General features: G+C 39.0%; 1 protein-coding gene across 2 annotated transcripts in view; it reads right to left on the bottom strand.

Annotated features, from left to right (window-relative positions):
• hip1ra (huntingtin interacting protein 1 related a) overlaps nucleotides 1–16,491 on the bottom strand; it is a 141,042-nt gene that overhangs the window by 88,979 nt on the left and 35,572 nt on the right. For both annotated transcript variants that reach the window (XM_043715781.2, XM_043715782.2), the window contains exons 2-4: nucleotides 9,365–9,428; nucleotides 7,832–7,974; nucleotides 4,970–5,026 (exon numbers count right to left, since the gene is read on the bottom strand). In XM_043715781.2, the coding sequence (XP_043571716.2) occupies nucleotides 4,970–5,026; nucleotides 7,832–7,974; nucleotides 9,365–9,428 (264 nt within the window). The remainder of the gene's footprint in view (nucleotides 1–4,969; nucleotides 5,027–7,831; nucleotides 7,975–9,364; nucleotides 9,429–16,491) is intronic.

Here is a 16,491-nt window from a genome sequence, read left to right as displayed (position 1 = left end):
TACATGCTACCCAGGTTTCATTGGCCTCAAAAAACTCAACAATTTAATGATGGCCTGTGGGCTGGATCCAAGAACAGCACTGTTTGTTGGTCAGGAGCACGACTTTTAAGCACGACTAATCACTAATTTCCCACCCTCACAGTATTCATGCTTCTCAACAACTTATCCTCTGCAGAACATTCTGCTCCAGCCATCTGTCCTCCCTTCACCGCAGACCACCTTCTCTCTACCTGATCCCAGCTGCTTTTTTCCTCAGTTCCTGTGGAGCACTTTTTTACCTCCCAATGAAAAGGTTACCGGCCTTTTAATCAGACCAGTTGTCAAGGTAGGAAACCCATTGAAAGGTAATTATAAAGACAACCTGCAGCTAATAACTGCAGGATTTCTGGGAAACAATCTAGTCTGTGTTTCCTGCCCTCACTTCTCCACACCATCCTACATCTACCCCCTCTTCACCTTCACATCTGAAACCAAACATGAAGACGCTGTGAATAATTGGGGACAAACCTTTCTGGACAATGGATTTAGAACATGAAGTGGCGAGAAGGTCACCAGTAACCATGTTCTATTGTTTGAAACTCATAACAAACTTTGCTTTATATAGCAACAACCATACATATGAAATCATTAATGCAATATTTTATGGTAGAGATTTAAATGAACCCGTAAAACAGGGACAAAATGAGGCTAGCCACAATGATATTCTTAGATGCAATTCATAAGGAGAATTCTGAATTTCTAATGGTTTGACATTTGATAACATCATCAATAGCAGTTTAAAAGGGCTGGGGCATCACAAATATATGTGCTTTGAGAATTCACCTTGCTGAATCTGTTTTCAATTTTCTCTTTAAAACTGATGGTAACATTGGGCACATGGCCTTATCTTTCAGTGATGTCAATTCTGTAACCTTCATCTTTTACCACTGAATACTAATTGATATTTCTGAAGAGGTGGTTTCACATAAGTTTAGATTGATGTGATTCAAGACTGGGAATGTATTGGCTGCATTGGTAAATGGATTTCTGACGTGGAGTACAACAAGGTCCTTGTTCCCATTCACAATTTGCTTTGGTAATTAGTTTTAATCCAAGTTGCTATAGTGACGTTACAACTGTCCTGAGCCTGCCAAGTAGAAAAATTCAGAATTCCTGACCTTATTATTATCCAATGACTCTTATGGTTCAGTGCAAATCCACAACTATTGAAAGAGGAGCAAGGATGGAGTCCAGAATTGGAGGCCACGTGACTGAATATCAGCTGTCAATCCAGTGACATAGTAGAGGAAGACTGACAAACGTGTGACTCATTAGAAACTCAGTATCTTCAGAAGTGGGTAGAAGAAAATTGGACTGGGTTAGAAGGTCCCTCGATTCATTTAAAATGACTTAGTCCTTGAAAACACTTTATGTAGCTGCTTTCACATTGAGTTTAAAGAGTGGAGCACATTGATGTTATAAATCAATTCACTAATGTTGAATCTTCCCCACCAACAATTATGCTTCCCCAGATCCAGGGGTAAACAGAGCATTGCACCTTTCACTTTAGCAAGCTCCTGTGTCCAATAGAATGTAAGGCGTTTGGATTTGGAGACTGGTTGCAATATGGATCTGAATTTTATGGGGGAAGAGGTTGGGAACTAAGAAATTCAAATGACAAACTCTCTGAAACCACAGAATTCTCAATAGATGGTTTTTAACCATCCATATCCACTAACACCACAACAAGCATGCTGTGGGCTGCTTGAAAATTCATGCATGTATGCCGAGCAGAACTGGTGCATGTACATTTAAATAGCTTGCTTAAATATGCAAGTCCCAATACACTCACCCCCCAAAGCAGTGAACCTCCCCCAGATGATGGGAGGTGGGTATCACTGGTTCGGCCAACACACTCACTGCCCATCCCTAACTGCCCTTGAACTGAGTTGCGCATCAGGCCATTTCAGAGGGCAATTAAGAGTCAACCACACTGCTATGGGTCTAGAGTCACATTAGACCAAACCAGATAAGGATGGCAGATTTCCTTCCCTAAAGGACATTAGAGAATCAGATAGGTTCTTATAATAAATCAGCAATGTCTAGACAGTTACTCTTAGACTGGATTTTAATTCCAGATTTTGTTTTAATAAATTCAAATTTCTCTGTATCATAATGGGATTCAAATTCATGTCCCCAGAACATTAATCTGGGACTCGGGATTACGAATCCAGGGGCAATACTACTGCACCACCATAGATCATAGAACAATACAGCGCAAGTACTGGCCCTTCAGCCCTCGATGTTGTGCCGACCTGTGAAACCGATCTGAAGCCCATCTAAACTACACTATTCCATTATCATCCATATATTTATCCAATGACCATTAAAATGCTCCTAAAATTGGCGAGTCTACTACTGTTGCAGGCAGGGCATTCCATGCCCCCTACTACTCTCTGAGTAAAGAACCATCTGTCCTACGTCTATCACCCTTCAATTTAAAGCTACGCCCCCTTGTGCTAGCCATAACCATCTGAGGAAAAAGGCTCTGTCCACCCTATCTAATCCTCTAATCATCTTGTATGTCTCTATTAAGTCACCTCTTAACCTTCTTCTCACTAATGAAAACAGCCTCAAGTCCCTTCGCCTTTCATCATAAGACCTTCCCTCCACAGACACCAGACAGAAGACAAATCCCCTCTGCACCCTTTCCAATGTTTCCATGACCTTCCTATAATGTGGCGACCAAAACTGTACGCAATATCCAAGTGTGTCTGCACCAGAGTTTTATACAGCTGCAATATGACCTCATGGCTCCAAAACTCAATCCCTGATCCATGAGATCCACCAGGCTGAAACCAGGGAATAAGAATCTAAAGTTTAGCAGACTAAGTGGATAATAGACAGCCTCTTAGCACGAGGACTTTTCTTATGAGAAGAAAATTGATTGGAAAGGGATTGTATTCTGTGGCGATTAAAAACATAAACATTGACTTGATCATCGGAAAGTTTTCTGCTGCACTTCGCCAAAATAGTACCCATCAATTATTTTCCACTTATTCAATAGCACCATGTGGGCCTCAGTTTGAATATCTTGCCTGAAAGATAACTTCCTCAATATGTGTCAGTGTCAGCTGAGATTATTGTTCTGAAGACGAGTGGAATTTGAACCCACTTCCTGAGAGATGAGACTGGTACCAGCTAAATCAGAGCCATTGCCAACCTTCAGAAACAGCATAGATAATATAAAACCAGCTTCAACGTCAATGGTGAGCTCCACTATGCACACTCAAAACAGAGGTTACATTGTTACTAACAGTATACACTCTTGGAAATAAGTCATTTGGTTTCCTGCCACAAAACCTTTTTGAATGGGACAAATAATTCTGACATGCTGACATCATGATTTCAAAATTATTAAGTCTTGATACACAAGAACTCTTCTTGTAATGCCATCAGAACCACTCTGTGAGAAGAAGGTCCTTTTGATAAAAAAAAAGTATCAAAACCTGCTTTGGAAAAGACACAACTGAAATGACAACAAATTTGACGGTTCAACCGACGTCAAATATTCCAATGAGCATTTATAACAACAGTTGGTCAATCTCATGTCTTTGTTTCTAATTACCACAGATTGTGATTTATAATCTACCTCACACTTTAAACAATCCCATTTTATTGGCATCAAAATGCATGTTTAAGCCTGTTTTCAGATGAGCCCCATTTTCAGCTAACAAATGGATTTTTAGAACTATACACAACATTAGAATTTGGCCTCAATTTTTCAGCTCAATACATGTTTAGGATTATACCCACCTTAGAAAATCAGTGCATGGAATTAAGTGGCAAAACTAGTCGGGTTGCCAGAAAGACCTGCAGGCGTTTAAGGGTCAAATAAAGCACATCACATAAACGTGGTCCACTTGTGCCAACACTGCCGGTTCATCTCATATACTCAATATATAAGTCAGTGGCTGCTATTGGTAGGATTTCTTGTAACTTTTGAGGTCAACTTATTTTTCTTTCATCCATGAGACACTGGCATCACTGGCTAAGCCAGCACTTAATTCCCATGCTTAATTGCCCAAAGAGTAGTTCAGAATCAATCACGTTGTTGTGAGTCCTGAGTCATATGCAGGCCAAACAGGATAAGGACAGCAAATTTCCTTCCCTAGAAAGACACTCGTGTACCAGATTGTCGTCATTTTTTAAAACAATCAACAATGAATATGTGGTCATCATCAGGCCAGCCTTTTCTGCCAGATTTTTAGTGAGCTCAAATTTTAAGACCAGCCGTGATGGAATTGAACCCCATATCCACAGATCAGCAGCCTGGAGTTCTGGATTATTAGCCCTAGTAACATTATCACAATGCTACCACCTCCCTAAATATGCCACAGTCTAAGATGCAATTGACTTGCATGCAAGCCTCTTGTGAACTGTGTTCACCATAAATTGCACATTTCCCTCATAATGGAAAGTATACATGTAAAATGTGTCAGTCCATAAATATACATGCTTCTCAATGGAAACTACCCATGACAAATAGGTCTTGTTGGACCTACACTCTTATCCGACTACCATTTCTAAGTGTCGGAAACTTACAGCAAGGAAAGCTTATATACTCAGTTTCCAAAATGAATGTAGACAAAGAATCTTATTTTTAAAAAAGACATCAAAATAAAGACTGAATTATATCTGAACAGTCTGATCCAACTATTTCCCTCTTGCCTTATTTTACTTGAAGACTAAGTGTCATGATAACTCCACATATATAATGCGAGAGGGGATCCACAAATATGAAAAGTCTAACATCTACTCAACTTATTGACAGATACTGTCAAAGATGCATGTTAACATTTTTCAGTAGATATCCCCATATGCCATGGAAATTACAGATTAATTGAAAAGAAAGAAATAAATATCTAAAAATAATTTCTGGCCCCATCTTTCTGAAATAGACTGCCACAATTTTCAAGCTTAATCTTACCCATAAGTTTCCCATTTCACGGATATTACTTTTATGCCTGGTGAAGTCATGAAGAACCTAGAAATAAAATAAGAACAGATTTTGTGACACAAAGAATAACTTTTCTCAACAGTAAGGGTATGAGACAAAACACATCTCCAACAAACTGGCCTGGCCCTCTCAGGAAGTAACGTGAATCCTTAAAAAGTGCCTCAGTTTTCAGACTGACAAAGTAAACTAAATGTTACATAGCCTTCAAAATCAGTGCATACCTTGCAGCTAAAATGGCAAATATTGTCAATTTTGAAACTAGACAAGGCTAAAAGCAGATAACCAAATGAATAGATGATCTCAGTGTCGCCCTTAAATGTTTTGCATGAACTTAATAAAATGCTCTTCTTCCCTCACAACTAATGCCTCAGTTGTACTCAATACACAACAATTCATTAACATATTAAGAGTGCAGAAACTAATTTATTCATGGGCATTTTGCTATAATCCCTGTGAAATCCATTATCTTAAAATATTTGAGTCTAGTTAACAGTTGAAAATGACGACACCGGATTTCAAATTTTAAGATTTGTATTGTAATAAATAGAAGATAAGCAACACCCACTACACACTATTTATATAGTTAACTTATATTTTAAACAGAAGTTTTTAATTTTTACTTTTAACACAGATGAAAAACACACTTCACAGGTATGCTTTACACTGTCCCTCAAGTACTCTTTGGATTTTCCCGGACACAGATAAAAGTGATTGTTAGCTCTCAAGGGGTCAACTCTGTACTTTTCATTTCCCTACTCGGAACTTTTAATCCCTGAACTTTCTTCCACAGTGGGAGATTTTTCTAGAAATTCCCAGTTAATTCCCATTCCCATTTAGCTCAAGTGGCCTAAATATAAGTCCTCACAACTTTGATCTTTTCAGTTAGATCATGAGTTCACATAAACATTTCAATACAGTGAACCACAAAAGCAAACACCCTCTAGCTGCTCCCCTCTCTCTCAGATCCTGGCATACTTAGACATCCTTGCCATTTCAAAATCCAGCTCTGTGTCAACATGAATCATATGGGCCTTATATCCAGGTAGAAATTTGATTAGCTATCCTTAAGACCTTAACTCTCGTATGATGCAAATGAACAGTTTAAGCATAACTGCTAGCAATCTGATATTCTCAACTCTAGGGTAGCTATTGTAAACACAGATGCTGCCACCAAGATGTCTACGTGAATACTTTGCACCTTCTTTCCAATAAACAATCCGGGTGTCCCTTTAACATCATCACCCAGGTCTGCTGTCAAGCAGATTTCAAAGCAAATCATATGCCCACTTATACCCCAAAGTAAACATACAATCTCAAAATATAACAATAATGTAGTATTTGTTTTGGTAGCATATAAACTTTTTTTTGTTACAGCAGTGAGACTCCAAAAATGTTCAAGACGTAGCTTCAATCTATGAGTATTGCATGAACATTTTTCTTCAAAGTTAAAAAAAAGCCAATGACTCTTTCTGATAAAGTCATATTGGACATGAAAGGTTAACTCTGTTTCACTCTCTACAAATGCTGCCAGACCTGCTGCGTTCCTCCAGCATTTTCTGTGTTTGTTTCAAATCTCCAACATCCACAGTGTTTTACTTTTGTAAGATATCAGTTTTCCTTGGACAGCATTGTTTTCCCATTCCACACCATTAACCTCTATTCTTGGGATTCAGGAACCATCAGTAATGTGTGTAGGAGCCACATGGATCACAGAAATGGGAATACCGTACACATGCTGCCAACAGTTCATTATCCATGTAAAAGCACCTTAAAAAATACTTTCACTAGATTCCCTCATCTCCTTAACCTACATCCTGCTGACAGCCAAACAAATCTTCTCTCAGGGTAATTCATTGCTAAAAGCCAGCCTTGCTTCACAAAAGTGCTGCAGGCAAGAATAAATGCAGCTGAGAAAAGGGAGCTTTTCTGATCATGGGGCTTCACATCAATGGATGCAACAGCAAAATGGTGCAAACAATAATTCACTACATTTCTAATAACTTGCCATCGATCCCATAGGCCGATGTTCAATAATCAGGAGAAACCCCAATATGTTCCAGGTGGGTTTTTTGTGTGATACCCCTATTTGTGCTGGCACGTTAATGAAGTAGTACTGGTCTTCGATGGAAGTCAAGAGATAACCTTAACCAAGAACAGAGGTCAGGGTTCAACCTGACAGTAGAATAAGGCAAAGAGAAGAAGGGGTCCTATCTGTACCATTTTTGGGATTCCTTTAGATTTAGGTTTAGGTTTTATTGTCAGGTGTATCGAAGAACAGGGATACAGGAGTACAGTGAAAAGTGTACAGTGTCACCATCTTAGGTACAAAAGGTATGTATTTGAGATGTAAATACAGCATTAATTTCCAACACACTGCAAGTCTCCTATGATCACACTCCCCATTTAAACTAGCATCTCTGGACCAATTTTAGTTATCATGTAAGACAACCATAATGACAGTCTGCAAACTTGACCAACTGGTCAAAAAAACACACATACTAACCCAGGAATAAAAAATGTCATGGTACTACATGACCAGCAAACTTTCTCCACAATATTAATTCAGTTTAAAGCAGAACAAAGATAACGAATCATATCTAACACTTCATGTAATCCATAATGAATGTTACATCTTAGAATTACACTCAAGAGATCAGCAAATGGAAAAAAAAAAAGAGTAATTTGTTCCATGCACCAAAAATGCCTTCTATGAATTTGACAAAACTGTTGTGTCAAAACATTTAAAACTACCAGTAAAGTCAAGGACTCAACAGTTTTGCATGTTGAGCAATCTTTTACAAAACTTCGAAAATTAGACAAAAAATGACTTACATTTGGATGCCCATCTCGGAGGACCTTGTGCAGGACATGACAGAACTTCCAACTCATAATGGAACTGCTGGATAATGGAAGACCAATGGCATAGGACCAGAAGGTAAATGCACCTTTCTCATGATGTGTTCCCAGTATAATTCATTCAGCGGAGTCAAGAAACACAAACAAAATGGCAAAGACAAAATGGCAAAGACAAAATGGCACATCTAAATTATGTATAGTCATTAGGCATTTGTCTCATTTTACCAGTTCCTGATAACATGAGTAAATAAGGAAATTTTGCCTTAATCCACAGGGGTTTTAGTTAAAAAGGGCTTTCAGTTAGATTCAGCACAATATTCTTTTAGAAACAAAACCTAGTTAAAATAAGATCCTCCTCCAAGAATAAAATTATTTAAATACACAAAGCTGGGTGTTCTCATCCCGTTTATTTCATCAGATTTTGGCAGGATTTGAGGTTCAAGGAAGAGACACAATGGGAACTTGTCCCATATTTAAAGAAAACATTGCCATAGCTTAATTCAATTGCACCCCATTCCTACAAAATGACCACCAACGTCAACATTTAGAAAGTGGAACGCTCCATTCTTTTTGATGGATATAGTTTTATTTGGGCATACTTGGGCAAGCCACTCATTTTCTTATCAATTCTCATGATAATAATTATAGCATTGTGTAAGAAAGGAAAGAAATAATCAAATTAGACTAATGTCAAATGGAAAATCTGGTTACATTATAGACAGGCAAGTAGTCAAAACCAGTAGTTAGCATTTGCAAGTATAAATGATGATGTTTCAGGAGCTATCAATGCTTAATTGCTTCTTGATAATTCTTTTTCTCTTTGCATTCAATCTTCAGCTTTGTATGCATGACATTATATACACATTACAAATGAAAGAAAGGATAAAGGGAAAAGAAATATGTAAATATATATCTAGATTAACAGTGTGGAAGCAAGAAGATAAATAGAGACAGAGGATTTGGTTTATTTGTCTAAAGACAATTCCCTGTGTAAATGTAGTCATAAAAAAGGAAAGAATGTAGGAGACATGGATGGAAATGCACTTCCTTTCACTCCAAGGAACACAGTTTAAACCCAAAGTAAAAAGAAGACATGATAAACTGCCTTTATTGCCAGGTTTCTGACAGTGCTAAACTGGTGACCTCTGGCCATAGATCCACAGTATGAAATTGTTAACAAGTTAGCCCTAATCGGAATGCTAATAAAGGATGTCTGGTCTGAGAAATGGAATCAACATATCAATAAAGTTGTAAGAGGTTCCAGTCACAGTTAATGCTCAACAGTGGGGGCATTGACGTTTTCTTTATCTCATCTATTTTAACAGATATGCTAATGATTGGCCAAAGGCAAAAAAACAATGAGTGCCCAGGCTAACAGAACTTGACCAAGGAGTACAATGGCCAAAGAAAGTCACTTTAATCTTTGCCAAACAAATTAATCAAATGAATTTTACCTCAAGTTACTAATAAGAATCCAGAAACAAACTTTCTCTAAAATGAAAAGGATACTTCGTGCATGCTTCTCTTTGACGGGTACCTCCTGGCTATTAATAGCTTTGCTGATGCTGGCAGCCTGAAAGAGGGAAAAGAAAGCAACAGTAAGTTGGATCACATCACAGGTATCAGCAGAATTTAGACAGGTTCATCTACAGAGCTGGATGAGGGCAGTTCACATTTAAAAACAGAACTTACATTTCCTCATCTCATTGACAGGGGAAGAAGGTAATGTAGTGGTAAAAATCACTCAGCTAGACCTCCAGTGGCCCAAGCTAACGACTCTGGGAACAGGAAATCAAATCCCGCTCCAGCAGCAAGTAGAATTTAGAGTCAATGAATAAATCAAAGTTATAAAACTAGTCATGACCATGATAGCCATTGCAGTGAAAAAAAGACATCTGGTTCACTGCTATCCTCTACGGCAGGAAACCTGCTGTCTTACCCAGTTTGCTCTCCATGTGACTCCAGGCCCAAAGTAATATACTGATTGTTAAACACCCTCTGAAATGATTCAGCCAGCTACTCAGTTCAAGTGTAATTAGGTACAGACAGTAAATGCTGGTTCTGCCAGTGATGCCTATATCCCACAAAAGTATAAATAAATGTTACACCATCATTGTAGTAACGTACACATTGTAAGACATACAACACTGGTTCACCATACACCAGCATAGGAAATTGATTTCTGATAATGTGCTGTGGTCTACTAGAAATTCTTATAAACCTATCTCTCTGGAGTCTAAAGGACAATTATTTTGTTCTTTCAAAGTGGCTGACGTCTTAGGAATTCCATCAAGAAACAAACAAGAGGTGTTGTCAGCAAATTGACCATCATTCTTAAGAAACCAGTCAGAAACTGGGCACACTCTGCCTAGCCAATCCAAGACTGATGATGTGCTGCTCATGTCAGAGCAAATGTATCAGAGTTCAGGGACGTGACTGACCATGCACAGAGATCGAGGCTAGTGTGATGGAAACCATGGGGTTTATCTGTATAATTTTTAATCTTTGATGCTGTAAGCATGGAGTCTGAGTTTTAAACTAAGTAGCTTTTAAGGTGTTGTGTGTGACTAAAGTTAATAAATAACTTGTAAGTACTCAGTAACTGTGACAATTTCTTTAAAAAAACACATTTTGAAACTTGGCCGTAGAGTGGATAAATTTGTGCATTCATGGAATTTTGTTTATTTTAGATTGTTTGCAACACAGCATGGTAAATAATGAGGCCTCAAAGGTTTGTTTGTGTGTTCCGGGATTTTTTTAATCTTAAGGGAAGCTCCCATAACTGAGACAGAGACTTTTACTTCCACTTTTACACTTTCGGTCATGTTAATCATGTGGAGCCCATGGAACAGGATGGCTACATACAGCAGTGCTCCTTGGAAAGGAGTGATGGAGATAGTGAATGAGATTACCTTGGAATGAAAAGTTCATCATAGTCCCAGACAAGAAACATTGGATAAAACCCAAATATTGTATTTATGCTGAGTATATTGAAGCTTAAGTGTATGACAATTCCACCAAGAAGCAATCTGCAGTTCCAGTTTAAAGGATGAAGTCACAAGTGAAATAAATCTATCAAATGTGTATGACAGGGATTCTGGTCTGAGTAACATATGACTGATTTTTGGGAACTTTACCAGAATTGATGTTTTGGGAAGTATACAAAAACGGTTTTGTTTCTTTTCAATTTATAAAGGAATATTTTGGGATTAATGGGAGTATTCTTTTACTGCATTTAAAATCTTTGAATTTGCATTTTAAGTATGCAGTTTGGATTATCGTGTTTTCTTTGTTTCTTTTGTAATAAAATTCTACTTTGTCGTTAAAGCAAAATCTGCAGCATTGTGTGCTAATGGCTCAGTGAAAAACCTCTTTGCTAAACTAAAACAAATTTTAAGTCAGGTTCCTGTCTGGGATCTGACTTGGCCAGTAATATCATCCACTAAGATCATAACACTTACAAGGGTTAATAAGCAGTAACTTTTAGCAGTCAGGTGTACACTAACAAAACATCAGTCAATAGATAGAACAAACTAAAAGATAAGTACTCCATCACCTACAAGCTGCGAGCTGTTGTTCCAGAATGAACTGACTGATTCACTGCCTTTATTAAGTACCACTCTGTTGTATTTACTGTGAGATCACGTGTTAAATTCTGTGAAATTTGTGAAAGCATTCATGTTCCTGCAGTGGTCTAGTCAGGACTGAAGGACCTTAATGTAATTGACTCAAGTCTCATAATGAAAAATTGAAGATCTTGCAGCTATTCGTTGATAACTTATATGATGCACATGTACAATGTGAAAGACAAATACTCTTTATACCTATTAGAAGGCATGATATTGTATGGTAACTAATTAATGTAATAAACTGATTTTTTTAAATTACACAAAGTGCACCAAGTCTGCCACTGTTGACCAGTCCTTCAGGAACAGCTTTACTTTCAAAGTGAATTCCTGAACACCAGCTGGTTTCCTAAAGTGTAAAATCCAGTTCTGGTGTCTGAAAGTTATCACCCGTCACTCCCTTTCCAAAGCCTTTCCTGTATTCTGGCTGGATGCTGCACTTCTCCAGACCACAGCTAATGCTCTTCAGTGATTCTACAATAACTTCCCAGTAGGAAGGAAGGGATTCTCACCACTTTCTAATTTGGATCTCCTCTCTTGTTATGAGAACAGAGAGAACTTGTATGCATGTAACATACAACAGAAGTCCACACAATTCTCCCTCATGGTTCAACTCCCACCCATACAACGGAATGGATTTTTTCAGCCTGTCTTTGAAATCAGGCCGCAACATATGTTTGTGTCATGTTGTTGCTGTGAAGGAGGCCTTCAGTCTAATCAATAAGGTCAGCCAATACCCTGTAGGTGAATCAGCCTCAAAGCTTCTCATATGAACATGAACTAGGTGGCTGGTGATGAACAAACCCGACATGTCTCATTGGGCTGGGAAGTCGAGAACATCAATCTGGCGAATTGAACAAGCTGCTCTGTGCATGTCCTTCCATCAGGCTGAGGGTTAGGGATATCTGGTGATACTGCACTGTTGGTCACTGATGGGCCTAGGAGAGGTACATCTGACACGAGGCTCTGGCATCCTTCTCAAATCAGCACACCACCTGGGCAAAGCTTTAAATGGATAGACTGTTGATATCTGGAGTATGCAAAAGATCAAGGTCACACTGTACATGTTAACAATTAAAGCCCAGTGGTACAGACAAAACCCACCAGGCACTGACACTATAAGCAATATCAGCTGAGGGCATTGACATCATTTACACAACCTGGAATCAATCGCCAAGGTCAAACAATCAGTAAAGTTCACTCGGTGCTATTTATTGTCTTATATCCTTCACACTGTATACTATTAATATAATGCATGTAAATGGTGTAAACAAACCCGACTGCAAAGATGTTATAGAAATGTAGAATAAAATGAAATGTGCAACTAAATGCCAATTATCCATTAAATCCCTATTAAAATTCGTATTTTTAAAAAACTATAGTCTGGTCAAGAGGAGCTCATGGTAAATTACTCTTAGTTAAAAGACTATAAGACCATACGAAATAGCAACAAAAGGATGCCTTTTGGCCCCTTGAGCCTGCACTGCCATTCAATAGGGTCAGAACCGATCCAACATTCCGCACATACAGTTTCCTGCAACCCTTAATACCCCAACTGATCAACAATCTATCGATCTCAGCCTTAAGTATACACAAGGACTCTGTCCCCACAGCTCTGTGTGGCAAAGAATTCCAAAGACTCAAGCCTGTGAGAAAATAAATTCCTCCTCAGTAGAGTCGAAAATTGCCACCCCTTTGTTCTGAGACTATGTCCTCTGGTCCTGGACTCTCCAATGAGGGAAAACATCCTCTCAGCATTTACCTTGTCAAACCCTTTAAGAATGCTACTTATTTCAATGAGATCACAGATCGTTCTTCTAAACTCCAGAACATCCCAAGCTGCTCATAAGACAATTCCTCCAAATTAGGGAGCTTCCTCATGAACTCTCTCTGTACTGCCTGCAATGAAATAATACATTTCCTTAAATAAAGGGGACCAAACCTGCTCACAGCACTCCAGATGTGGTTTTACCAGCACTTTGTACAAATGCAGTAAGTCTTCCCTACTCTTATATTCCAAGTCCCTTCAAAATGAACAACTTCACATTTTCTCATATTAAACGTTTTGCCCACTTACTTAACGTATCAATATCCTTCTGCAAACTGTTTGCATCCCTCTCACAACCTGCTTTTCCACCTATTTTTGTGTCATCTGAAAATTTAGCTACAATACATTTATTTCCTTCCTCCAAGTCATTAAGATATATTGTAAGAGTTGTGGTCCCAGCATTGATCCCACTGGAACTCACTAATTACAGGTTGACAAACGGAAAATAACCCCTTATTCCGACTCGCTGTTTCCTGCCCATTATACAATTTTCTCTCTAGGCCTATATATTACCTGCAACACCACGCACTCTTATGTAACCTTTTATGAGGTATGTTGTCAAGCTCTTCTAGAAATTCAAATACAACATACCTACTGGTTCCCATCTAACCACTCTGGTTGAGACTCCCTCGAAAAACTCTAATAATTAGTCATAGAGATGTACAGCATGGAAACAGACCCCTTGGTCCAACTTGTCCTTGCTGACCAGATATCCTAACCGAATCTAGTCCCATTTACCAAATCCCTCCAAACCCTTCCTATTCATATACCCATCCAGATGCCTTTTAAATGCTGCAATGGTACCAGCCTCCACCACTTCCTCTGGCATCTCATTCCATACACAGACCACCCTCTGTGTGAAAAACTTGCCTTTAGGTTCCTTTTATATCTTTCTCCTCTTACCCTAAACCTATGCCCTTCTAGTTCTGGACTTCCCAACCCAGGGAAATTAGGTAGACGCGATTTCCCTTTCTTGAAGCCATGCTGATTCGTTTTATTAGATTATTATCTTCCAAATACTGCCTTAAAAATTGATTCCAAAGCAGCTGCTACATGAAAAGATTTGATGCAAGAACTGTAGCTCTTAAAAAAACGGTGTAGATGCATGTTCAGTAGCATGAAGCAGACACTGGAAACTAGAGAATACAAGAACAGGTCAAGTCCTTTCAGCCTTTCTAGCCTGCTCTGCCATTCAATATGATTATGGCTGATCATCCAACTCAGTACCCTGTTCCCATTTTCTTCCTCATACCCTTTGACCCCTTTAGCTCTAAGACATACCCCCACAACTGCATTGATGGAAAAGAAATTGTGAAGCTAAACTCAAAGTAAATGCAGTCAGTATGTCATTGCAGCTGCTCGGAGATTTTGTATGAAGTAATCCTTACGCCTGGCTGTCAGGGACTGCAGTCTACTTTGACAACGTTTGGAAGACAGCACCAATTCTTGTGCATGAGTGAAACAGAAAGTTACAACAGGGGTTTATCATTAAACTCAACAACTGTTTATCAAATCACGTGGAAGAGAGAAACCAGAAAACAGGAAAATGTTTAACTCTGTAACACGGAAAAGCTTTCGATCCCAAGGTGGTCTGTGCTTCACCTGGAATCCTGTACCAAATTCCCACCAGAAATTTCACAGCCCTTGTTTTCTTCACCTGCCTTGCTGTGACAATGTGCAGGCGGAATCTCTGCTGGCTGGTATCCAGGCAGAATCTACCGGTCACTCTAGAGAACACTGCCACTAATGAAAGGCTTCACAGGGAAAGCTTGTTACCATAGTAACGTATTGGTTAGGTTAGACACATAGAATCATGGAATCATAGAACAGAATCATAAAATCCCTATACTGCAGAAAGAGCCCATTCAGCCCATCAGGTCTGCAATGACCCTCTGAACAGCATCCCACATAGAGCCAGATCCCTACCCTATCCCTGTAACTCCATATAATCCATGTACCTTGCACACTCCTGCAGACTATGGGCAATTGATCATGGCCAATCCACCTAACCTGCACATCTTTGTAGTGTGGGAGGAAACCCACGCAGACACGGAGAACGTGCAAACTCCATACAGACTGTTGCCTGAGGATAGAATAAACCATAGGTCCCTGGTGCTGTGAGGCAGCAGTGCTCACCACGGAGCCACCGCGCTGCCCTGTAGGTCTGCCTCACCCGTGAAAAGGTCATGGGTTGCTTCTGTTTAGATCTCCTAATAGTAGCTATTTGTTAACACTCCGCTCTACATGCATGTATGTTGTATTCCAGGGCTATAGATATCGATGGTAAACAGTCCAAATTTCTTTCCACGGTACATCTGACCAAGAATCTCTCCTGTTCTTCCTGCTCTGCCTTTGGCAGGTGTTGAAAGCAATTTAAAAACAGATACATGGTTGGCCACATTCAGACTGCAGTTGCCTTTGCTGCCAAATTCTGGGGGTGGGAGTGGAACCTGTAGCTTCAGGTACAGAGACAGAGACATTTTTCATTATACCACAAAACTTCCTCTGGATCCCATATCAGGTGAACTTCATCAGTTACACATTTAAGTCATTCACAATGTAAAGGAAATGAACTATCCAATAGAATAGATATAGATTTGCATTTCACTATTCATGTTTTTAAATTAACTAGTTATTTTCAAACTTAGTGCAGGTGCATGTCACCTGAGGAAGGGCGATAAATTTCACCTTTACAAGCAACTCACACATCCCAAAAAGGAATAAAAAAAAATTGTTCAAAGTTACCTATCTCAACCAACACACGATCATAACATATAGGACAGATGTAGTTAAAATAACCTCAGCAAAAGGAAAGAATGGTTACATTCTAGCTATGAAAAGGAAAATATAAGCATCTCAAGGCACAATACAAACACATTGCATGTAAGATGTACACATAGGACTCAATCACTAAACTGCAAGCGATTTTTTAAAAAGGTGAACAGTGAATCACTGGCAGTTGGATACAATGACTCAGCAAAGAGCAAAACAGAGTCATTGATCCACAACAGAGAAAAAGGCCCTTTGGCCCATCACATCTGCACTGATCAAAAACAGCCACCTAACTATTCTTCTGCCATTTTCCAGTACTTGGCCCATAGCCTTGTATGCCTTGGCGTCACAAATACTTCTGAAATATTATGAGGTTTCTCCCCCATCACCATTACAGGCGGTGAGTTCCT

This window comes from Chiloscyllium plagiosum, unplaced genomic scaffold (genome assembly GCF_037043375.1).
Source record: "Chiloscyllium plagiosum isolate Xiang-an unplaced genomic scaffold, Cpla_swu_hap1 HiC_scaffold_24, whole genome shotgun sequence".
Classification (NCBI taxonomy): domain Eukaryota; kingdom Metazoa; phylum Chordata; class Chondrichthyes; order Orectolobiformes; family Hemiscylliidae; genus Chiloscyllium; species Chiloscyllium plagiosum.
This window is presented reverse-complemented; position numbering and strand designations above follow the sequence as displayed.